The sequence below is a fragment of the Puntigrus tetrazona genome, chromosome 9 (genome assembly GCF_018831695.1).
Source record: "Puntigrus tetrazona isolate hp1 chromosome 9, ASM1883169v1, whole genome shotgun sequence".
NCBI classification, from domain to species: Eukaryota; Metazoa; Chordata; class Actinopteri; order Cypriniformes; family Cyprinidae; genus Puntigrus; species Puntigrus tetrazona.
The window spans coordinates 21,615,329-21,640,914 of record NC_056707.1 but is presented as its reverse complement, the minus strand read 5'-3'; the positions used below and the strand labels follow the sequence as shown (position 1 = coordinate 21,640,914).

Sequence of the window (25,586 nt, the reverse complement as noted above, 5' to 3'; positions counted from 1 at the left end):
AATGATGCAATGGTTCAATACAATTAATACATAACATACATGACACATATTTTATAATATATATTAAATATTGCATGTAAAGATATTCTGTTAGTGCCTAAAACTGTTTTAAAAGATTCATAATAATTAACAAGTTATATAAGATAAGTTATCATAATTTGTATTTATTCATTTACCTTTGGCTTCCTCTTCATAACTGGCCTCCTCGTCCACTTTAGACACTGGAAAAACACAAACAAATATTACATATGTGACAGTAAAGTTTCTGTGCTGCATTTAGTATCAGTGCATTATTATTATAAACCCATTTTCTCCTTCAAACATAATGAAAATGGACCACATCTCCCTTGTAGAACACCCATGACATGTCCACTGCAGTCAGGGTCAGACTCCTACAGAGACAACATTTGCATGTTGTGATTTTTCCTTTTTTGAGAGATGTCACATGTTTTTTTTTTCCTCTTTCTACTTATAAGAGTGGATATATGAGTAAAAAAATATGTGTGCCCAGGCTAACTATAAAGGTGGTAAAGACCAAAGCATGCAAATGCAAACCTGTCTTCACTCTGAGATGAGTGCTGCATGTTTTGTCTCCTGCAGCATTGATAACTTTGCAAGAATGTGTGCCCCTTTGCTCAGAATCAATATTCTTTACATTTAAGCAGCACAAAGGCCCATCATGTTTCAAGGAGTATGACCTTGGCTCTTCAACATTCAACTGGTTGTGTAGCCATACAACAAATGGAGAGGGGCTTCCTTTGATTACATAATAAAGAGAAACGCTCTCTTTTTGTTTGGCAAGGAATTCTGGGGACAGTTTCACAAGGAACTCTGGCTGAATTGCATCATAAATGTCACGTTCCAACAAAGGGATAACATCAGGATTGTAATGTCGGCTTATCTGCCACTTTGTTGTCAGTTCTCCAACATTCTGTAAGGATTCCTGCTTTTCTTGGTCAGTGGCCTTTTTACTTGACTCATTTTCAGTTTTAGAAGATTTACTGATAGAATCGGAGGGTACGAGGGTTTCTTTGGGGTGCGCTTCTTTAGCTGAGTGAGAATAAAGTTAGGGAAATTTATTAGGGATTATTCAGTAATTCAGCAAGATATTTTAGCATTGATAAGAACAAAAAGGTTAGTAGGATGGAGGATGATGTTAGGCCAGGCACGTGAAGGATTAAGCTATTTAAAGTATTAAAATAGATTACATGGGATATTACATTGTAAATTTAATTAAACATTTAAGTTGGTTATAATCACATGAAACTATTTAGAATTACAAAACACCAGCAGGAAGCAGATGGGATGAAATGAGCTTCAAGGACAAATAAAATCTATAACCACCTTCCACTGTGAGCTGTGCAGATGTTCGGTTTTCACCATTTATATTTTTAACAGTACAGCAGTAACTTCCCTGGTCCCCAAGATGGACATTGAGTATGATGAGAGAAATGAGCCCGCCTTGATGTACATACTGCACCCTTTCTGTATTTCTTATTGTTCTTCCATTATGCTCCCATATAATTTCAGTAAATGGTTGTCCACTGAAGGAACAGTTGAACTGAGCCATATCACCCAGGCTGACAATGACATCACTCATTTTCAGGGTCAGAGTGGGGCTTGTAGAATATTCTTCCACAGAAGTAACTTGTTGAACCTCAATGCTTTTAACAGACGTTGTGGACATCATCACCGTAGATACACTTTCAAAAGTTTGTACAGTGGAAGAATTAGTCTCACTCATGGTCTGGGAGCTGACCATCTCCAAATGAGTCATTCCAGTGCTCGAAACACTTTGACTACCTACTGTTCTCACACTGAGATCTGAGCGATAAAAAAGAATAACATTAGACATTTATAAATGTCAAGTTGCCATTTAAGTTTCAAATTAATAGTTATTACTTTAGGGGAAAGGTAGTGAGATATTGCGAATTTTAATAGATGAGTTCTCACAATTTATGAGGATGATGACAATCAAAATGTGGCTTTAAAATGTTATTTATATGGATATTCTGAGGAAAAACCCTATTCATTGAAAAATAAAACTTGGTGATTAATCAAGTCTGTGGTTAGTTCTCACAATGAAAAAAGAGAGGTGAGGCAATTTCTATCTTTTAACACTTCTGCACTGTGCCTAAATGACTAATGAATTTTGATGGAAAACAATGCCTTTGGCATGCACAGGTCTTGGTCTTGGTAAGATCACAGATGGTAGTGCACATCTGTCTTGTAAAATCCATAAAGATAATGAAATGCCTATGACAAACAATTTGACAAAAGTGTATTTCAAGTTAATGACCTGATCATGCATGACATCTAAAACCAGCATTAAGCAATGGAGCATGCAAAAAAAAAAGAAAGAAAAGAAAGAAATCTGGTTGTTCACTGAAAAAATGATGGCAATGTATGGAGAAAAAGAAAGCTAAAAGTTTGCACATACCATTGACGTTCAGAACAGCAGAGCAAGAGACCATTCCCCCAGAATTGCGTGCAACACATGTGTATTCTCCTGCATCTGCAACATATGCTCTGGAGATCTCAAGCTGGCAGTTATCATCAAACTGAGAGATTCTGAAGTTGTCAGACTGCACAATTTCCTTATCTCTGAAGTACCAGGTAATCTTCAAATCTGCATTAATCAAACAAAAGCTTTTTAACTTCACAAAAAATGCACATATGCTTATTAAGAATTTAAAAATATATTCTATTTTCCACAATTGATTAATTCACTTGACCCTTACCATCTCCAGAGACATGGCACTGGAATCTAGCTGATTCTCCCTCTTCAGCAGAGGTATCTTGCAGTGAGGTAATAATCACTGGTGAAGACACTGGAGCCACTGTGTCTGGAGAAACCACTTCTGAAACTGTTCACAAAAACCATGTTCATGTTAAACCATAATTTATATGTGAGAATGTAAAACTTCTGTACATAATTCTGGTTTTAAACAACAGCTTAATAATCATCTCACCTTCCACATTAAGTGAAGCTGAGCTTGTGACTACTCCATAGTCATTCTTAGCTTCACAGTTGTACTGAGCTGCATCCTCTGGGAAGACTTCAATAAGCAGCAGTGTGTGCTCATTTCCCTCCCTCAGGAACTTACACTTGAACCCAGAAGACAGTGCTTGAGAGTTCTTATACCAGGATACCTGAGGCTGAGGAATTCCTCTCACTTCCACAGTGAAACGTGCAGGTTTTCCAGCTTCAACAGATAGGGGCACCATGTCCCTAATGATACGAGGAGGCTCGGGGACTGAATTAAATTAAGACATAATAGACCAAGTCAGTTAACTTCACAATTGAAATTATATGGGCTATAAATAAAGGTCCACTTTGATACAGTGGTACAATGCAATTGGAAAACACTAGTATTCAGATTAAGTACTGTACATACATACTACCATTCATTTGTTTTGAGGTCAGGATGCATTCAGTTGATCAAACGTGACAGAAAAGACTATCTGTAGTCACATTTTTTTTTTATATTGAGAACTTACTAATTATCATTGTATCTTCAAAATATGTATGATAGTTACCACTAAAGTATTAAGTTGTTTTTTTCAATGTTCACTGCATTTCTGATTAAATAAAACAACCTCAAATCTTTGAACAGCGGTGTATGTATTTATATATACATTTATAGATTTCCAAACTGTACACTCACTCTGGACATGCAGAGTGACTGTGCTCCTGTTCTTTCCTGCAATGAAAGTGTATTCTCCAGCATCACTTCTGTACGTTTCAGTGATTGTCAAGCGATGTGTCTTTCTAACTGTCACATAGTTGAAGCGCTCATCAAAAGATGGAATTTCAACACCATTTTTCAGCCAGCGGCCTTCAATGTCATCCTCATTAACTTCAAATTCAAATGTAGCTCTCTGTTTCTCAACTACCTGGAAAACATGAAAAAAGAGGAAAAAATTGTCTCGCCATGGAACACAGATAACATTTAAAAACTGTTGGCAATAAGATAAAAATAGTTACAGTGATGTCCTTCTCAGAAGGCGCAGAGATGTGGACATCCCTGCCCTCCACTATGAGGTTTGCCTTGGAAACGCTTGCACCAGCAACAACAGAGTATTCTCCAGCATCAGACATGCGCACTGTCTGGATCATCAAACGCTGCAGGAATTTGTCACTGGTGGCTTTGAATCTAAAATAATGGGTAGGTTATAAGATCATTTTCATTTGACCAACACAATCTACCAAGAGTGGTGCAAATAAGCGCAGGGTCAGGCAGAGCCAATGATAATCTGGTGCAGATAACCTGGCCCAAGAAGTTAGTAAATCCTGGCCTTTAAGCATTAATCAATCAAAATTTTGAGAGATTTATTCTTTAAACAGGTAAATAATTACTGTTCAGAAATTCTCAATATTTCATGCCAATATAATGTCAATCAGACATTGTAGTAAATATGATATAATATTGTAAAGAAATGGTTTTTGTTTGTTTGCTTTAAAATTTATCTGCAATGTACATTGAAAATTAAAATATACCTGTCAGACATCTCAAGTTCCTGCCCATCCTTCATCCACATCACAGGGACGTTGGGTTCAGAGAGCTCACATTCAAATATAGCCTTCTTCTTCTCAGTTACCTTGATATCTTTAATATGCTTGGTGAATTCAATCACACGAGCTGAAAAACAGATTTTTGCTTTAGTCAATCTATTAAGTTACATAAAGGCAACTGTACACACACACACACATATATATATATATATATATATATATATATATATATAAACAAAACTAACCATCAACAAAGAGTTTTGCAGATGTTTCAGCAGATCCAGCCACAAACTTGTAGTCTCCTCCATCCCCAAAGTGAACATTTCGAATAGTGAGGGAATGAGTGAATTGTTTGCAGCGGGTTTGGCATCTATCACTGGAACGAATTTCTACTCCATTCTTCAGCCATTTGTAGGTGATGCCTTCATAGTTGACGCTCACCTCAAATGTAACCGTGTCTTTTTCTTTAGCATTGAGGTCTTGAAGCATGGATGTGATCAGAATTGCTGAAAGATATATATAAATGCATTTGTGATTTGATGTAAATAGTAATTTTATATTTCTTTCAGGTTTACAGACAATGTATTACTCACGTTTTACAGTCAGGTTAGCAGAGACTTTGTCATTTCCACACATAAATGTGTATTCTGAAGCATCATCCTGACTGGCATTCATGACTTTCAGCTGATGAATTTTGCCTTGCACCACAATCGCAAACTTCTCACTAATCTCAATCTCAACTTGATTTTTCATCCAGATTGATGGAACATTGAAATGAGAAACTTCACATTCAAATGTTGCCACATGGGTCTCTGGAACCTCAATGTTCTTCAAAGGTTTGGTGACTCTCAAATCTGAATATATGCATAAAAAACAAAACATATTTAGCTTGCCAAAGTTCACATATAAAGTGGTATAAAGTGAACACAGTAAAGAAAAAGTTGAAACACTTACGTTCAACATGAAGGTGTGCACTGCACTGCAGATGCCCGACCACAGCAATGTATTCACCTGCAATGTGACCTTCAACACTCTGAATGATAAGTTTGTGGGCCTTTCTCTCAGACAGTATTTTAATATTTGAACTTGGTCTGAGCTCCTGATTATTGAACATCCACTGAACTGGAATGTCATCATGGGACAAACTCAGCTCAAATGAAGCAGTGGCACCCAGCAGTGATGTCACATCCTTTGGTTTTTTCACAATTTTGATAGCTGAAAAGAGATTAAATGGGTTTTGAAATACATCTAAGATTTAACTTTGTACTTTGATATTTTAAAAGATAAAAACATACTTTCAACATTAAGTCGGGCATTAGCAGAGAGTTTTCCAAGTTTAAACCCATAGACTGATTCATCTTGGGTGTTACAGTTCTTGATCTTCAGGGTGTGAACCATGCCTTGGACAGTTATCTCAAATTTATCACTTGGATGAATCTCAACACCATTCTTGATCCACTGGGATCCTTTCACATCTAAATGGGTGAGTTCAATACTGAATACTGCCTCTTGGGTTTCAGTAACAGTTTGGTTCTTCATAGTCTTCCTGATTTTAACAGCTTGAATTAAAAAAAGAAAAAAAAAGAAATTGTAAATAGATGAGAAAACATCATATACTGTAAACTATTCTGTGATACACAATTTACCTTCAACTTTCAAGTTGCCAGATGTCTTGGAGTTGGCCACTTGGTAGGTATACTCTCCAACATCCTGTGGCCTGGTGATGACGATGACAAGCCGCCTGACAGCACCATTATTTTCACTTACAATATTATCGCTGAAGTCAATGGGGTGGCCATCTTTAAGCCATTTGCCTTCTGTAGTAGGATTTGCAACTTCGCACTCCAGCTCTGCAGTCTGGGATTCTGCTACAGTCACATCATGGAGTGGCCTGTTAATTGCACCACCTAGTGAAGAGATAAAAATAAAATATCATATGCTAGACATGTTTTGACATTCTTCATGTTAAAAAAGTATGCCCTTTGATTTATTAAAAAAAAGCTATTTCAATGTCTGCATACCTGATACAATAAGCCTTGCTCTAGATTCCTTTTCTCCAGCCATAAACATGTACTCTCCTTCCTCATCCTTCATGGCATTCAAAATACTGAGGCAATAGTGTGTGCCTTTGCCCTCAATCTTGTACTTTGGACCTGACTTTAAAGGTTGACCCTTGAAAGTCCAGAGAGCATCAATGCCAGGATGAGATATCTCCACTTCAAAGGTGACATTCTGGGTCTCAGTGCAAACACAGTCTTCCATGTGCTTTACGATAGAAACAGCTATAAAACACAAAGAACAATGCCATTGTAATCAATTATTTAACAATTAAAGCAAGAAAATGAATATGTAATAAAACATATTTTGAGTGGACACTCACGCTGGACAGAAAGTTTACAGGTTGAGTCTACTTTGCCAGCAATCAGTTTATAATGTCCTTCATCTGATGCATAGGCCCGGTTAATAGCCAGTCTCTGTTTAGATCCTTTGACAACCATCTGGACTCTATCACTTGCTGTCACCAGCTTGTCATCGTGGAACCATTTTACTGAAGTTATATCAGTAGCAGAGATTTTAGCTTCAAGAACAGCTTTAGTGCCTTCCACCGTGGAAACATCCTTTAGTGGTGCCAAGAAGCCAATAGCTGTGTAAGAAAAAAAATATTAATGAAACACTCACATAAAACTCCTCATAAAAATAGAAATCAATAAAAATTAAATAACTTAAAAAGGGGCTTACTTTGAACTGTTAGTTTTCCATTTGTAGAAATGTCCTGTGCAGGAACAACAAATGAGTACATTCCTGCATCATCCTTACTGGTGTCCTCAATAAGAAGCTTATGGGTGACTTTGTCAATGACCATGTGAATCTTATCGGAAGTAGAAATGGCTTGGCCATTTTTTAACCATGAGCCCTCAACATTTTCCTGAGAAAATCGCACTTCAAGTTGGGCAATATCACCCTCGCAGATTGTCAGGTCAGAAAGACCTTGCATCAGAGTCACAGGGCGCACTACAGCAAACCAAAAGATATTAAGTTATATTCAGATCACAACTGAAATTTGTTTTGCTAGAAGATATTGTAGCCTAAAAAGACTTTTTAATACAGAAATTTTGGTTGCTTCATACTCACGTTTCATCTTAAGGGAGGCACTTGTCTTAAGATCTCCCACTTTGAAAGTGTATTTTCCCTGGTCCTCCTTTTTAACATCTTTCACAGAAAGACTATGACGACCACGACGTGCAGACACAACATATTTGAGGCTAGGAGTGATTTCTTTGTTCTCAAAATACCAGGTTCCTTCAGCATCCTCACGGGACAAAACACACTCAAACTCTCCAGAGTATGTCTCAGGTACTTCTGTATTCTCAAGATTTTTTACAATTTCAAGTGGTGCACCTGTGTAAGAAAAAAAATTATTGTTCATTTGCCCAAATAATTAACTGTGCAAAGCTGTTAAACATTTAGATTAAAGTGTATTGTACTAACCTTCAACATAAAGTGAGGCACTGGTTCTTATGTGGTCATCGTCAATAACCACACAACTGTACTCTGCTTCGTCATTCATAGAAATGATCAGCACTGACAGGAAGTGCACCTTTCTGTCAGAGTGCATTCTGTATTTGTCACCAGAGAAAATTTCTGCATTGTTCTTCATCCATTTGACCTTCACAAATGGCTCATTTGTCTCACATTCAAAGGTCACCATGGTGTCCTTCTCTTTAGCATTTTGATCTTCTAGAAGTTGTGTGAATGAAACAACTTGTTTGCCTAAAAGCAAGGTCAAAGAACAATAACTGAAGATTACTTTTACTATTTATGGGATTGGTAACATGCAAACAACAAAAATATTTTACCTTGAACTAGTAAGAAAGCATGGCTTGAGGTCTCTCCCGCAATATTCATGGCTTTGATCATTACACTTGCTGAGTCCTCAGCTAAGACATTTTTGATCACTAATTCACAGACATGGTCCTCTGGCCAATACCAGTAAACCCGGTCTGATTTCTCCAATAATACACCATTCTTAAACCACTGACATTCTGGATCTGGTTTACCGGTAACTCTGCAGCGGAAGTGTACTTCATCTCCAAGACAAACTGTCTGGCTCTGGATGCGTTCTATAATCTTAGGAGCCTCCATGCTTGGAGAGAGCACAATTTTCTCTGGTTTGACTTTGGGAATGGTAAGTTTACTCTCCTCTTCTTTCTTCTTCTCTGCATCAGGCCCTAGTTCTTTTGTGTGATGAAGAAGTTCTTCTTTTCTCTTCCTCAGCATATCTTCATAGGTTTCATTCTTCTTGCGGGATTTCAGTTCTACGGCAGTTATGGCTTCATAGTAGCCCTCCTGGGTTCTACGCTTAAATTTGCTTCTTAGCTCCTCTGTTTCTTCTGTTAGTTTCTCATGGAATACTCTTTCAGTTTTCCTCAGCTTAACAACCTCCTTGGGTTCTTTAGAGGTCTCAGGTTGTTTCTCAGTTTTGACAACCTCAAACGAGACTCTACCATGTTCTTGTGTTGGTATAGGAGCAGAAGCCTTAATCTCAGGAGCACGACGCAAGATTGACCTGAAGTCCTCCTTCTGCTGAATCTCAAATTTTACAAGATGCTCAGTAACTCCTTCAGGGTTTTCAGCCAAAACTTTGACTTCTCCCGAATCATAGGGCTTGGCATCTACAATTTCTAAGTAGTGAATACCATCAAAGTGAAGTCTGAACCTTTTACTCTTGCGGATGAGCAGTCCATTGAGGTACCAGTTAACTTTTGGGCAAGGGTAGCCAGTCACCCTACAGCGGAATTTAGCTGTTTCTCCTTCCCTAACTCTTACTGGCTCTGGAAGTAACACAATCTCTGGCTTAGTCTTTTCAAGATTATCATCTCCAGTAACTCCAGATGGGCCACCCTCATGTGCAATACGCTCTATTTCATCTATTCTTTGTCCTCGCCTTCCCTCTGGCAACTGAGTTTCCTCAACAAGGCTTTTTTCATCTTTAACAATTAGTGTAGCAGAGGTCTGGTCAACTCCAAATTTGTTGGTGGCTCTGCAAGTAATGACACCGCTATCTCTGGAATAAGCAGCTTCATAGTCAAGACTGCAATAGCCAAACTCATTGACCATGCGTAGTCTGTTAGCAGCTGCCAATGGCTTGCCATCATGCAGCCACTCAACAATCATGGTTGGATCACCAATGGGGGTCAGTCTGCACTCAAAGTGTGCAGGTCCAAATCGCTTTAACCTGACTGAGGTAAGCTTCTTTTTGAAGTGAGGCTTCTGTTGCTTCTCCTTATCATAGAGGTCACCATCTTCCCATTGTTCCTGACCATAGCGAAGATGCAGTGGCTCTAACTCTGGTGCAGCAATTTCTTTGGCCTTGTAAGTTCCCTTGGGAATGACAAGCTTTTTCTCTGGTTGAGGCATTACTGCATCCACCTCAATGTTAACTTTGCAGCGTGTGGTATCTCTACCAGCTTTGTTTATAGCAGTAGCAGTGTACCATGCACTATCAGATCCTGTAGATGATGGAATCTTGAAATGAGCTTCGCCTTTACCACCCTCAATCCTAATAAATAAGTAAATTCAGTTAACTCTCAGTTAAATGTATTTTTAATAGTATACCTATCATCATAGTGTAACAAATTGATCATTTCCTTACACCTGTATATCTTCAGATCTGAAAACTTACCTAATATGTGGGTGTTTATGTGGGGAGATTATGTCACTGTTCTTCAGCCAAACAATGTCAGGAAGGGGATTGCCAATAGCTTTAACAGCCAGCTCAACCAAAGTACCCTCTTTAACACTGATGTTTCTTAGCTTTTCCACAAATTGTGGTCTCACCAAGTTTTCCTTGGCTAAAAATGACAAAAATGTAGAATTTAAGAAATGCAGTTAGAATGCTTTAGAATGCAGTTGGCCTGATGTGACTGTTTTAGAGAAAGTCATTGTTTAAATTAAACTGTATTGTATGTACCTTCAACAGTAAGAGTCATAGATACGGTTGTCTTTCCAGCTCTGTTCTGAGCAACAACCGTCCATTCTCCGGAGTCATGAGGCATGGCAGGAACCACAATCATAGACTGAGTACCATCTTCCTTTACCACAATTTTGTGGGTGTAGTCATTGACTACTTGTTGTCCTGTGATGAAAAAGTACAATTGTCATGCCATGGCAAGAAAATCATTTCTATTGTTTTAAAACCTCCTATGCAACATATGTAGATCACTAACCATTATGGAACCAGTAAGTTTCAGGCATGGGTCTCCCAACTACTTTCAGATCAAATCTTGCTGTCTGTCCCTCAGAGCACTTGAAGGACGATGGCTTCTGTACAAACACAGGCTTGTAGAGTCTTTCTAGCTGGGCCTCGTCTGTCTCATCAAGTCTACGAGCTGGTGATCGACCAGGAGAACGACTTGTGGAGCGTGGTGATGTGGACCTGAAAAATGAGTTATTTTTAGTATCTTGATCTGATAAGTACTAATACTTTAACATCACACAATTTGCTGTAGTGATATTACAAACTATGTGATTTTCTCACATTGGGATGTCAAAACCTACCTGATTCGTTGAACTGCTCCTGGCTGAGGAAGCTGTGCTTGTGCTACACCAGTTGGCTCCACATACAGCTTTCCAGAGCTGACAGCATTACCCTTTATGTTACTGACCAAAGCAGTGTATACACCCTCATCTTCTGACAGCACTGTTGGAAGGCGCAGACTGGCTCTACCATCCTGCAGAACCTCCATGTGATAACGGCCTCCATGTGTTATACGCTTGCCATCTTTGTACCAGATAATCTATAGTTCAAATAACACAACAGTTAGTTCCAGTCCTCTATTATGGAAGGTTAATGATGATATCAATGATATTTAGTAAAAAAGCAATTTTGTTTGTGATGTTGCTTAAACATTATAACTTTTAATTAAACATAGAATATGTTTAAACATAACAATTGAATCTTACCTTAGGGAGAGGGGTTCCTGTCATCCTGCAATGAAATGTTGCACTCATTCCCTCACGGAGTCTGTAGCTTTTAACTGGAGTATTGAAAACTGGAGAAATAGCATCATGTTCAGAAACACTCATATCGAGCTGCTCCCCATCCTCAGTCACCAGCTCCTGGTAAGTAATCTTGAGCAGGCGGAACTCAATTTCTTGAATGAATCTCTGCTCTAAGTTAGATATTTGCAACTCCTGTAAAAAAAATCATTTTATAATTCATTCACAAGCTTTGTGAATTCAGAATTTGGTTTTCAGGATGTATGATTTTAAAATAGCCTTTGGCAGCTTAAAACCTTTTATACCTGCTCTGAAATGAAGGACTGCATCATCTGGGTTTGTTGAGCCATTCTCCTCTGCATGAGCATCTGCTCTTTTTCAGTTACAGTCTCAAAAACAGCAGGTATGTCAGCCACTTTTGGCTCCTCTATAATAGTAGTTACTTCTGTCTTGAATGTCTCTTCCTGTTTCTTCATATAACACTCAAAGGCCTCTGTAAAATGAAGAAAACACTATTAACATTTAAACTAACATACTATTGCCATTTATAATAAAGTCACCCAGAAAACTAACCTTCATCAAGCAACATTACTGAAGCAGAAATCTCTCCAAGTGGGTTCCTAGCAAAGATGGTGTATTCTCCTGCATCATCAGCAAATGTCATGGAGATCTCAAGCTTGCATGCGCCTGTGTCCTTATTGTAGGCTACTCTGTACCTAGAGGATGAATGATTGTATTGAATATTAACATATTTACACGACAGAAACTGAAATAAAGCAGAAGAAAATATATATATTTTTAAAAAAAATTGCCACAATAGATACAATACATATAAATATGTATTAATAAATACAAAATCTTGTATACAATATAATTTGTTTATTAGCTTATTTATTATAAACAGGTTTGAGAACTCTTTACTCACAGAAAAAGTATGATGAAAAAAAAAAAGATATTTACACACAATTCACAGTACATTACAAAACATACCTGTATCCAGTAGTAAGTGGAATTCCACTCTTCTTCCAGTAAATATGAGGTTTGGGGCTTCCTCCCACTTGGCACTCAAAGACTATGCTGTCTCCCTCCACAAGCTTCTGTACTGTGGGTTTCTTCACAAAGAATGGGGCAACACCTGCCCCAGCCTCCACAGACTCAGAGATGGCACTCATTTCAGACATAGTCTCCTCTTTGGCTTCAACTGTAAGCCTGTTTTTTAAAAACCAAGGATTCAGATTACAAATATTATACTTGTATAGTATCATACCACAAATAAGTCCACTAACTTACTGTCTTTCCTGAGAAGACATTTCAATGTGTTCAGAGACAGCAGAAAAATCCTCTCTGCTTTCAATTTCTTCTGACACTAAAGATGAAAAACGAACTGTAAAAATCTGTTTGCAGTCACACAGATCAAATCACAAGTCATATTTTATTATCCGCTACCTTTGACAAGCAGGTAGCATGAGGTGCTGATAGTTCCAGCCTCACTGGTAGCAGTGCAAGTGAAGCGGCCACTATCTTCAGCAAAGGCCTCACGGATCACCAAGCGGGCATAGCTGTTTTCATAAGTGATCTGGAAGTCAATTGAGTTCTCGATTCTGTAATCCTCTCTGAACCACATAATGGCTGGGGTAGGGTGGCCTGAAATCTGGCACCCCAGGGTGACAGACTCTCCCTCTGTGACAGTCACGTTCTTCAAACCCTGGACAAAGTAAAAAACATAATTAAGTTAAAAAAACCTTAACCTTATAAGATATCTTACACTAATTAAAATATCTCAGATTAAAGGTGTACTCTGTAATTTACACTAGCCAAAATATTAGGCGTGTTGCACTAATACTTTTATGTGTACAGAATTTTTCAATGAGAAGTACTCATTTACTTACAGCCACAATAGTTGGCGGCATCACTTGCTCTTTAGTGAGAGATGGGATTGCTGCAGTCTCAACAATCTGGATTGCAAAAAGAAACAATCAATTGTTAAAACAAAAATTCATTTTTCATTCATTTTGCAGTAACATTTATATGACACAGTGACCAATGTGTAAACAAGAAATAATAGTCCCAGTCACATAGACAAAAACCAAACCAGCACACATACCAGCTTTAAAAAAAGGCCATGTGTATAATACATATATTTCCCATACATAATGCAAATAATTTTTTTATATTTCTAACAGTTACATGACAATGTTGGATGGGTAAACAAGAAAAGACGAAAGATTCCATAAGTGAAGCAGGTGAGATCTGTATAGAACAACTTGTGTTTACAATGGACAAAAAGCAGGGGGCGATATTGTAACTGGATTCAGCCAGTAAATTCAATCAGATTAACTATATGAATCTAAAAAAAAAAATTCCAACCAAAATAAGATTGTGTGATACTCCTCAAAATGTGTCAACATCTTTTTAAAACTACCATAAACTATGCTATTATCACGAAAATCTACATTTAAATCTGAATTGTAATTTATTAATAGATAGTAAAATAGTAATAATAAATAAAACTAAATTAGTTCACTAATATTAGGTTGAATCCTACCATTAAAGTAAAAGAATATTTAGTCTGTACACTGGTAAAATAGTTTAATGTCAGGCAAACAGTGAACGTTTCTTGGCACCCTTATATTATCATTCTATTATAAGACCATCATATGACACAAGCTATGTCTAGAGCTCAGCATCTGTGCACATTCATCACAGTCAGCGTAAATACACCAGTCTCACTTTTACCTTCTATTCTTTTATTGACAAGATATTTTCGGTACCAATTTCATGCACATTTTTGCAGGCTAAAAGTAAAAGGGGGTCCTTTTTCAAGAAAAGGTAGGTGTAATCATTTATTTAGGGACCCACCTGTTTGCATGTCATTTTTCATGTCTACCCCTATTCAGGAGATTCAAAACAAATGGTCCATACTAAATCTTTCTAAATAATATAACTTTTAGAAACCTCTCTTCAAATTATACCCTCAGTCTATATATACTCTAGGCACAGACTTTTGTCTAACCAAGAAATTAAACCACTTGCATACACATTTTTCTTACTTCAAGAGTAATTAATTGATTAAAATCATGCACATAGAATGAATATCATCTGCATACTGTAAAAATTGGTTAACAGCAGACTACTATGTAAGAACTTATTTCTTTTGTGAAGAAAGTGGTTGCAAGTAGTATGCAACGATCAAATCTTTATGAAAATCACCAGCTGGTAAAATGTTGGTTACATCATATTAAATCAGTTAAACTACAAAATGGCAAGTTGGTGAAAATGACTGGGTTTACATGAGCCATGAAGACAGAGTGTGACAATGAGGTGTGAAAACAACCAACTGCTACCACTGGCTCAGATGTGGTTTCATTTACACTTCAGGTCAGCAGTAGTCTCATTAATATGTGTACGGTCTCCTTTTTATCTCAATCTGCTTGCAGGAGAAGACAAATTTACATTTACATTTAGCAGACGCTTTTATCCAAAGCGACGTACAAATGAGGTAGGCAATAGAAGCAATTAATGTCAACAAAAGAGCAGTATGATGATCTGAAATAGCTTCAAATGATCTTTTATCAGTGGCCACACATAATGCAGCACTGTCATCCTTCTGTTGCATTTCTCTTCAATGCATTTTTTTGGTTTCTTAATTAAAATGTAGTAATTAATTACTTAAAAACTTTAAGCAATCAATATTTTTCCTTACATATTATCACAAAGACAAAATGCCACTTTCTACCCCCTAGAGGTCATAGTTGCAAAAATAGACCTACTTCTTTGACAGCGACTCCACCGGCTTGCTGCTGCATAGCAAAAGAACCTTCCCATTGCTGCTCCTTGTGGATAAATGTGGAGGAGGTCTGCACATACGAGGCCCCAGTAGTCATGCTGGTATAACTGGATTCTCCTATGTAACCCTCCTGCTTCCATGGAGGCAATACATCTGCAGCCTGCACAACTTGTTTAGTCACTGTAGCCACGGGGGACTTGACTGGTCTGATAGGGGACACGGACAGTCTTGAAGGAGAAGCAGGCCTAAAATAAGACATAGTGGGACAAAAGGCTTAAAAAAAGGCAAATGGTACATATGAAAGTTAAATTGAATTTGTGTTCTGTGTAACTGATGGTAACCTAAGTTTATTGTCATTGTACTTGCTTTTTAATAAGCGTGGATAAGAGAACAAATTGCTCCCCATTGTCATGCTATGATGTTGAAAATATACTTTACCTATGAGGTGTGTGAATGGGGGCTTTAACAGGCCTCACAGGGGAGGGTGACTGATGGCGTGTAGCTGCGACCTTTGACACTCCTGTTGGTGGGGTTGGAGACTTGGAGGTCGGCTTAGGAGGCACACGAGGTGGTGCCTTGTGAGCCAAATCACCATCCTCTATTTGCATTTCCATCATGGCTGCGGACTCAAAAGAGGCCTCCATTCTCTGTGAAGGACATGTAATTTTGAGTTAACTTACTTTGGCAGTTAACTTTAGGTGTGATATCGTCAGGATGTTAACTACCTTTTCAACTCTAGCCTGGCGAGTCTGTGAAATCTGAGAAGTTGAAACAAAAGTCTTGGTCTTCTTTGCAGGCACTGCAACCTCCTCGCCTGAAATGTAAAAAATAAAATCAAATAAAAATGTAGCAGACGTACCCTATATGAAAAAATTTGGAATTTGGAAATCAAATCAAACCAAACCTTGAACCAGAAGTTCAGCTGTAGAGGTAGTACGTCCACTGCTGTTTGAAGCACTGACAGAATAAGTTCCAGAATCTTCTGGGAAGGCCTCGGCAATCAACAAACTGTAAAGGTCTCCATCTTGAACAATCTGAAAGTCAGCAGAGCTCTGAATCTCAGCTCCCTCTCTGTAGAACTTCACCACAGGTGTAGGGATTCCTGTAACTCGAACATCTAGTCTCACTTGGCTTCCTTGAATAACAGTCACACTCTGTAGTCTCTGAATGAAGTTTGGTGGCGCAGTTTCCGCTTTGAGGTAAAAAAAAAAGTGTTTGTTTGGCATCAAAAGTAAATAACAGAAAGGTACTCATCTGTTTCTATGACTGCTTACCCGTAACCAGCAGTTCAGCAGTGCTAGTGGCTTGTCCAGCGCCATTGGTGGCTCTCACAGAAAATCTTCCACTGTGTGCGGCTGTCACAGCGGGGATCATCAGAACAGCACGGCCATCGCTGAACGAGATCTGAGCGCCGGGCAAAGCGGCAGCAGTAAGAACCTGGCCATCACGAAACCAGCTCACCTCTGGAACTGGATTACCTACAGAAACAGGGGTAGAAATTATTAAATAATATATTTTAGATCAGTGTTTTTCAATCTTTTTGTCACCCCCTCAGCACAATTACTAAAGCTCTCCTTTCTGTTCTTACCACTAACTTGAGCCTCGAACGTTGCGGCACTACCCTCAAGTGCCACAACGCTCTGAAGCGGCTGTGTAAATGTTGGAGCTTGTGTTGACATGGTAGAAGGCACCCTAAGAAAAAAAACAGGCATCAAGTAATGAATACCACATCACAGACAGATAAATGCCTAATGCCAGCTGAATTAATTATATACACAACAGCATTACAATGTATGTTACTTGACAAACTAGGTGGATTATTTTTAGCTGTAAAAGAAATGAACTGACTAATCACTAACACCCCCCTGCCCCCACCCGCACCTGGCCATCAGCAGCTTGTCATTTATGAGAACTGTGAACGGTCGAGTTGTTGAGAGTCAGGTCAAGCTCCCAATTGAATATGTTAGAAATGTGTGAACAGCAACTGTGAGCTGTAAGATAACACTAGGAAACACCTAAACAGATAATTAACTGCATTAAAAAGCCCTGATCTACAAGCATAGTGGGACAGGTGTTGCTGATGTTTCAAATGATAATTGGATGACAAAAGAACACAGTGCACAATCCATGAGCTACAGATGAAGCCCCCAAAAGCTAAACTAAATTAAATAATTCAGTAGCAAAATGGTTTGTATTAAAAGGGGTGCTATATAATGTCAATATATCTGGATACATTCATACACAGAGTAATTTATTAAGAATATCAGTTACCAGATGTTAATATTTAAAATATCAAGCAAGTATAAAGCTTTGATTGGTATAATGAAACAATATTATGCCAGCCCATCCCAGGTTTAGGCTATCCAAAATGGCCTGCAAATGAGCATATTGACATGATGACAAGCACTTCACTCCAAAAGATTAATAATTTATCTTAATCTCAACGACACAGAAGAAATTTACAGTGGACAAAAAACAAACAAGCACATATACCAGCAATACAAAAGGCCTCACATGTGTATCACAAAGATATTTCCAATATATAATATAGCAAAATAATAATATCTATAAACTGTCTTATATCTCATCCTAAAAGAAAACAACAAGATCATTAAATAATTACAGACAATATACAACATAAAAAAAATCTAAAAACAACTGCTTAACATAAAGAAAGAAAGATATGTATCCCCTAGATATGCCATCTGTATCATTCAGTCATATGGAAAAAACAACAGGTAAGAGTGGACAAGCATTGCCCATTACATGACTTGCAAGAACAGAGTCAAACTATTTGTGTAATAAATATCAATAATAGTACAAATTTAATTCTAATTAAATGGCATCATGTGTGAAGGCTGATATTCACTATGACAGAAATGGCAGTCTCCAAAAATAATCTGTCCCTTGTTTGATTGACAGTCACCATGTGGCACATAGCTGGAGGTGCAACTGATATCTCTGCTGCTGATTCCCTTAAAAAGACATCATGGCCCAGCCGGGTCACCACTCTAATGCTATCACAGGCTATTCTTGGCTATTCTGAAATCATATCACCATTTAATAACCGTGAGCATTATTATGTTTTATACATTTCTTGAAAAGTAACTTGCTATCTCATACATCATACAGCCTCGATCAAATAGCACACTGCAAGCAACAGCACTTTTATTTTGCTTTAAAAGGTGTGCAAGCCTGTATCATTGTAGCTTATAATGACTGTGTTCTATGGAGTAAATGCCACTTACTTGTATCACAAGGTTGCCTACACTTGATGGGACTGTGCCCAGGTGGCTAGTGCCTCAGCAACAATCCTCTTATCCAAAATGTTTCCAGAAAATCCAAGGTGAGAACGGTTGGGCCCCGTTTTAACCCAAAAAACAAAACTACACAGGGTCTAGACCGTGTAGTTTTGCTTTTCCCTTGCAATCCCTACACCCGAGGCAAGGCTGGGAATGCTCCAACTGCTCAGAACTGCTAACATAGTTGTTTTAGTTTATATACCTCGAGCCTAGCCTGCATCATCACTAATAAGCCACTCCCAATTGGTCTCTGTGCGAAAGGCACCATGGGAAAGCGATGCATTTTATGCAACTTCACACCTGTTACTTAGTGGTCCCCCTCTGTGAGGTTAATGCAAGCTTGATATACCTCTCACTCTGAAGTTTCTTCAATACATTGAGTTTGTGAATTCATTGTTCATGCAAGTAAATGATTATGCTCATGCCTGATTTGATGACATGGAGTGCTGGATAGCCTTATGGCAGGCATTAACCTGTTGATGACCAAAAGGAGAGACTGGCTGTCCCTGTCACTCAAAGGCAAAGGCAAGGCAACCCCCACTGTAAGGGACAGATATACTGGTTACAGATTGTTTGCTAACTTGCCTATTTTTGACATTTGTTACAATCATCCAAAATTTGTGAGAGTCTTGATGAATAAATTTTATTAAATTTTATGAAATTAAATTTTTTTGTTTCAGTGGCCATGTTAATGTTTAAATGAAATAAAGTATATTCAAGCTCTAAAAAGCACTGCTTTTGCAACAATAAATATTTTGTAGTCACTGTTTGGGGTGTAAAAATCAAAACCACATAAAGCTCCTAAAAGTATTTTTACTCATTATACCTTTTTAAGAATTTACGTCTTCAGGTCCAAAACAGTTAGTGGCTTTTAGCTTAGCATGTTAATGATATTTTGAAACAGAATGTTTAAAACGTTTTTATTTCACATAAATTAATCCTTGCTGAATCAAAAATGCATGTATTTACAATAAGATTGATAATCGTTCTAACGTGAGCTCATTACAAGAGGGTAAATAAGCATGCAGAAAGCAGCACAACATGACCTGGCCTCATTAATCGATGAAATGTGAAATAACAACCAAACCATGATCTATCCATGATTATTAAACCATAAACGTGAATTAACCTATATTCTAAAGCTTGGTAATTAGACACAGAATACAATGAAAACTGAAAGCATTAGCCTAAAGAGCAACAGAACTGATAATGCAGGCCAAGGAGGGGTGGGTTATGATAAGCATTTCATCACAATCACATTACAAGCTAAACCAAGAGACTACCTCTTAAACATCAATATATATATTTTGCTTTATCCGCTTTCATGGTTTTTTTCCATTTACCAGATTGTTGCAAAAAGTGAGCATCTAACAAGCATCCTGGCCTCTCAAGCGGTGTTGGCACTTTGTGTTTGAACCACAATTTTGTGGTTCTAAAAAGTAAGTAATAAAATACATTAGAGTTTAAATACATTTTCATTAAATGTGAACCAAGTATTACAAGCTATTAAAACAATCGTAATAAATAAAATGTTCTTAGTCTCGTTGTTAACCATAGCAACCATAGTTCACTACAGCACAGCATTGGTACAATATTGGATAATAGGTATTACTAACTATAAAATACATTTATCCCAGTCACATTTATTATAATATGATGCTTTTTTCATAGCTGCTTGTCACAAAAAATGGAAATCAGATTGCATATTTGACATATCTTGCATTGCATTTGTAGCAAACAAAAACGTGCAGTTCTGAAAATGTACATTTTGAGTAATTAAAAAAAGCTCACATTTAGTGGACAAAAAGCTTAATGTGGGTGATCCACCACATAAGAACAAAAAGGTACACCACAGCTCTAGAGATACTCACCACAAGTAATGTCTCTAGCTTAGACTCTCTTCATCAGACTTTGTATTTCATCTAAGTTTGAAACGTCATCTGTTGGCGAGAACATAAAAAAATTTGGGATCTCAAAGTAGGGTGTGTGCCTACTTAGATTTTTTGGGTAAAAATTCAAAGTGACAATAAAACAACAAAACTGGTGCTTTCTCCTCCCAAGTCAGCTTCCAAGTTACAGTGGTAAACAGCTGCCACTAGTACTCCTGGTGGTATTCACGTTGATTCAAACAGGCCCGGAAGTATAATGTGAAAAGAAACTAGCGGGGGCAGGGAAAGAGCAGTGGGACAAAACTCTGGTCCTAACCAATCAAAGTATGCCAAGAGGCAAACTCTGGTCAGGCTCTTAAAACTTCATTAAAACATTAGCATTTATACAATGACAATTAAAGCTGATTTAACCAATGCAAATTTTTGTTTATCAAATAAGGTGGAATGTTCTAGAGCATTATAATATCAAACCATACAATAATACTATAAAAGATAACAAAATATGTTTTATTTATTTTCCCACCATAAATGTCACTTTTTGGAAGATGGTATCATTATGGAACTGGCTTGTGTTACTAAAAATCATATTACAAAAGACTAGTACGATAGACTGATATAGCAGGTACAGGACAAAAAAACACATTACACAAGAAAGCCCCACAAAAGGAACAAAAATTTAAATGCACTGCATAGTATCCAAGTACAGTTTAGCTGTGGAACAGAACAGTCACTTTATGATGGATTACCATGTCCCCAATTAGACCCCTGAGTCATTTTGATCTTGGGCAAAAAGCTATACTGGCCAAGGCAATAAAAATGTGTTCGTCAGAGAGCCTGAAATCAAAATAGTGAACAAGGTATGACAAGAAAATAACTCTTCTGGACAAGCAGCAAGAAACAACGACTGGCAGACAAAATTACTTATGTAATGAGTTTAAAATGCTTTCTAGATAAACTAAACCCAAATGCAAGTACATTACAGGCAGGCAGTTGTGGTGTGGTGATCCCAGGATCTAGATATACAGCTATGTTTTATTGTCTCTAAAACACTAAAGTATTAATCTTAATAGATTTACCTGGATATGGCTCTCATAAATGACAGTCTGTTAATAGTCAAATAATTCAAATATCTATAAAAATACATTACTATATCATTTGCTGAAAGCTCCTGAAAACAAATGGAGGATATGGAAAGTTGTGTTCCACTCAGTGAGTGAGATTTTCTTGCTCTTGTATGGCACATGGGTTTATTTTGGTAGTCCATCACTGTAGTCTAAAGATGTGATTTAAACAGCAGCCATTTCTGTCTCCCTCACCAGGAGTTGGCAATGGTATCATGTCTCCAAGGGGGGAAGCTCATGTGTCACCAACGAACAGCTGCGGCCATCTAAATTCAAGTTTGGGAAACTTAGAACTGTCACTCGGTTCTTTACCTACCTCTTTACAGTAAAACAGGAAGGTGCTTTTCATACACAGCATTGTTACTAAATGTACTGCAACTACAAATGGATATTAAGGGGAGAAAAGTGATCAAATTTGGATATCGGGAGTTTAAAAAGTGGGATGAGGCCACCAAGAATGTTGCTGTGGACAGCGGAGTAGCGGAGGCCTCTGCAGTGACTCATTACATGCTACACACAAAAAAAGCTTTTACTGGACTTTACAATTCATGCCTGCGTTGCTGGCTTTGTGTCGCAATAAGGTCATTAGAGGGTTATACCACCTGGGCAAGGCATTTGGTGATGGGGGTGACATAAATGGCAGCTGCATCGACAAAGACAATCACTTCAGAGGTGCTACAGTGTGACGCCGGTCAAGCTGTTTTATGACTAAATAAAACAAAGTAAAGTGAATGCCCAGAGATTTTATAGTTTCATCCAATATATACAGTCCAAAATAACAGTTGCAAAAACAACACTATAAAAGTTGTTCCTTTCTATCAAACATTCTCAAAAGAATCTCATCTTCTTCTGTCAAAATAGCATGATGTGTCACATGACAGGCAGCAGCAACTGCCCCTCTTGGCTGTCAGCATGTTTATGCATACATATTCAAAAGGTAGCTCCAGCAGCAACAAATCATGAGACCTGCCACATAGCTTAATTAGAGAGCTGTTACACAAAAAGTCATCAAATATGGTACATCTTGGCTATTAATTTAATTAGATTATTTGTGTATCATTTTTATTATAGTCTAAACAATAAAATGTACAAAAACTAAATAAATACAATACAGTACACTGAAACATATTTCATCACCTTTCTCTTGATATGTGTGGTTAGTCAATCAACCATAATCACATATTTTTGAGGAGCTATACGGCATACTATTGCCTCCTTGTGGACAAACCTTGGGGTAATTTCATAATCTACTTTTTATCTACTATTTATTTATTTATTCTATTATTTGGTCAATTTGTTTAATTTAAAAGGAGGACTTCCCTTTAGCGACTATTTGAAAAAATTAAAAAGTAAAATATTGCGCCATCCAGTGGTGAGAGAATCATTGGTACAACCCTCCCCACTCTCCGCACTTATCCAGAATGAGCAAAAGGGCTAAGACAATCACTCTGGACCCCTCACATCCAACACACTCCATTTTCAAACTGTTGCCGTCTGGTTGACGCTACAGAGCACCAGGACAGTCAGACACGGGAACAGTTTCTTCCCCCAGGCACTATTATACATTATTTATTTAACATAGACTTATTTACACTTCAATTTGCACATAACACTGTACAAAAACATAATTCCTGCTTATACTTGAATGTCTATAGTATATATTGTATTTTTTGGATTTTATATTTTGTATATAATTATTGTTATTATCTGTCTTGTCTTGTCATCTGGTTCACTGTAGAGCAGGGGTGTCCAAACTCGGTCCTGGAGGGCCGGTGTCCTGCAGAGTTTAGATTCAACCCTGCTAAAACAAATATACTATGCATGTCTGAAGTACTTGATTAGCTGGATCAGGTGTGTTTAATTAGGGTTGCATCTAAACTCTGCAGGACACTGGCCCTCCAGGGCCGAGTTTGGACACCCCTGCTGTAGAGCTTCTGTCACTAAAACAAATTCCTCCTATGCGTAAACATACCTGGCAATAAAGTTGATTCTGATTAAATATGACAATAGCAGTGAAAAAAAAGAAAAACGATCGGATACTACTCTATTTTACATTAATACAAAAAAATATTTTTTGAATATTACTATTTCTTACAGCCTACAGTTCACCAAAAATCATAGGCTACAGTAAAAAAAAAGCTGTAAATAGTAGCTTATTGTAAACATCAACCAACCCAAACATAAAAGGCCAATTATCTTACGAGAACATTGACTATATATATATTTATTAACTAACACTATATTTTTCACAAACTGAGAACTTTTGAATTATTTTATGTTTATGTCTTGCATCTGCTTTTTATTTAGCATTGTAAGCTCATTTTGATCACAAAATATTTGCTTTCTGCAAATGTAATTTCTGCAAGTGTAACTGATTATCATTTTGATATTATTTATTCATACCTAATTGACGGCGGAAGTTCATGAATGTTCAGTACTGTATGCAAATCAATCCCGCAATCGTTCTATGTTTTGGTAAATAGTACACACATTTAAAAAAACAAAACAAAAAAAAAACATGTAACTACCTTGAAACCGGTAACATGTCTCTTCTAATTGAGCCATCTGCTCTCGTCCAGGTTCCTCGTGGCTTATGCGAGTCAGTATAACTCGCTGTGCCCTCTGCTGGTGAAAATGTTCAATAACGCTTGACTTCCGTGATTAAAAATAAAATATAAATATATACGAAGGAATTAAAGACAGCAGAAGGTATGATATTAAGAAAATGTATCATAACTTTAACTGTAGCACTTGTTACATAAATGCCATTAAACATTACAGTATAATGAATCTTTATTAATATATTTGCTATGTAAAAAGCCTGCACGTTTAGAAACAAACATGTAACAGTTGTAACACAAATACGGAAAAGTAAATTCCCTTGAAATCGGCGGTAAATCAAAATTGACACGTCTTATTTTTAAAGGAATAACTGTTTATTATAAATAACTTATCTGTGCAGTTATTTTTTTTTTTAATTCATGCGCCCTCATAATCTTTAATCAAAAACGTAACCCTTCCTCCCCCTAAAAACGACTCATCTTCTCTTCCGGTCACGAGCGATGGCGGTGTATAAGGTGTATTCAAATCTGCCCCGCCCTGTTGTTTTTTTTTCACATTTCAGAAGCCGTTTCACTCGGATATACATCACGCTCAGGAAAATTGACAACCTCAAGTTCCGTTTCATACCGATTATTAAATTTTTTAAATGTCACTCCACGGAAGAGCGGGGCAGCGCCAGCAGAGCTTATTAGCATTTAACATATATCAATTTTAACATAGAAAAATGTAAGTATTGTGATTTTAATGTTCTGTAAAATAAAACCAAAAAAGAAAACAATAGTTATAAGTAAAACAACACGTTTAATGTTTACATACATTCACATATAGTGTTCAAATTAGGATCTGTAATATATTTAATGTTGTAAAAAAAAATTCTAAGGTTTTGCTAGTTTCACCGTGGTATTTGTAGTAAAATGGTTATACATTTTTTGAATCAATAAATTATATATATATATATATATATATATATATATATATATATATATATATATATATATATATATATATATATATATATAAAGAAAAACAAGAACCCAATTGGGTAGTTGTCTTGTTTTAGACTTATAGACACCTGGAAAAGTGGATACATTTTCTCTGGCCACAGTTAGCCATTATTCAGTAAGTTCAATTTACCTACCTTATTCACTTTATATCCTCTTTCATAAGCTTAGTGTGCTTTTAAAAATATAAAACATCTAGGCCCTGATTGTGTCAAGTGTTTTTTAGTTGTAGAATGTATTTCCTTCATGCACAGTTTGAGTTTGATCTGTGTCATGCCTCAATCTTATTCCAACCTTTCTCAAAACAAATTTCCTGTCTATATTCCACAAACTGATTTACTATTTTCTTATTTTTTCAATCTTTGCCATAATTAAATGCCAATCACTAAGACCACTGAATAAAAACGAG

General features: G+C 37.1%; 1 protein-coding gene across 1 annotated transcript in view; it reads right to left on the bottom strand.

Annotated features, from left to right (window-relative positions):
- LOC122351535 (titin-like) overlaps window positions 1-18,757 on the bottom strand; it is a 107,351-nt gene extending 88,594 nt beyond the window's left edge. The window contains 38 exon segments of the mRNA XM_043248663.1: window positions 177-221; window positions 556-1,050; window positions 1,345-1,824; window positions 2,441-2,629; window positions 2,742-2,867; window positions 2,973-3,257; window positions 3,669-3,897; window positions 3,989-4,157; window positions 4,502-4,643; window positions 4,762-5,022; window positions 5,110-5,370; window positions 5,471-5,731; window positions 5,812-6,075; window positions 6,163-6,423; window positions 6,538-6,798; window positions 6,897-7,160; window positions 7,256-7,528; window positions 7,649-7,915; window positions 8,006-8,287; window positions 8,374-10,076; window positions 10,200-10,368; window positions 10,488-10,652; window positions 10,744-10,952; window positions 11,075-11,313; window positions 11,480-11,710; window positions 11,821-12,008; window positions 12,089-12,231; window positions 12,506-12,724; window positions 12,806-12,881; window positions 12,962-13,220; window positions 13,405-13,470; window positions 15,286-15,547; window positions 15,741-15,949; window positions 16,028-16,116; window positions 16,207-16,494; window positions 16,577-16,780; window positions 16,891-16,994; window positions 18,551-18,757. Coding sequence (XP_043104598.1) covers window positions 177-221; window positions 556-1,050; window positions 1,345-1,824; window positions 2,441-2,629; window positions 2,742-2,867; window positions 2,973-3,257; window positions 3,669-3,897; window positions 3,989-4,157; window positions 4,502-4,643; window positions 4,762-5,022; window positions 5,110-5,370; window positions 5,471-5,731; window positions 5,812-6,075; window positions 6,163-6,423; window positions 6,538-6,798; window positions 6,897-7,160; window positions 7,256-7,528; window positions 7,649-7,915; window positions 8,006-8,287; window positions 8,374-10,076; window positions 10,200-10,368; window positions 10,488-10,652; window positions 10,744-10,952; window positions 11,075-11,313; window positions 11,480-11,710; window positions 11,821-12,008; window positions 12,089-12,231; window positions 12,506-12,724; window positions 12,806-12,881; window positions 12,962-13,220; window positions 13,405-13,470; window positions 15,286-15,547; window positions 15,741-15,949; window positions 16,028-16,116; window positions 16,207-16,494; window positions 16,577-16,780; window positions 16,891-16,981 — 9,625 coding nt within the window. The 5' untranslated portion in view covers window positions 16,982-16,994; window positions 18,551-18,757.
- Window positions 18,758-25,586: the final 6,829 nt, after the last annotated feature.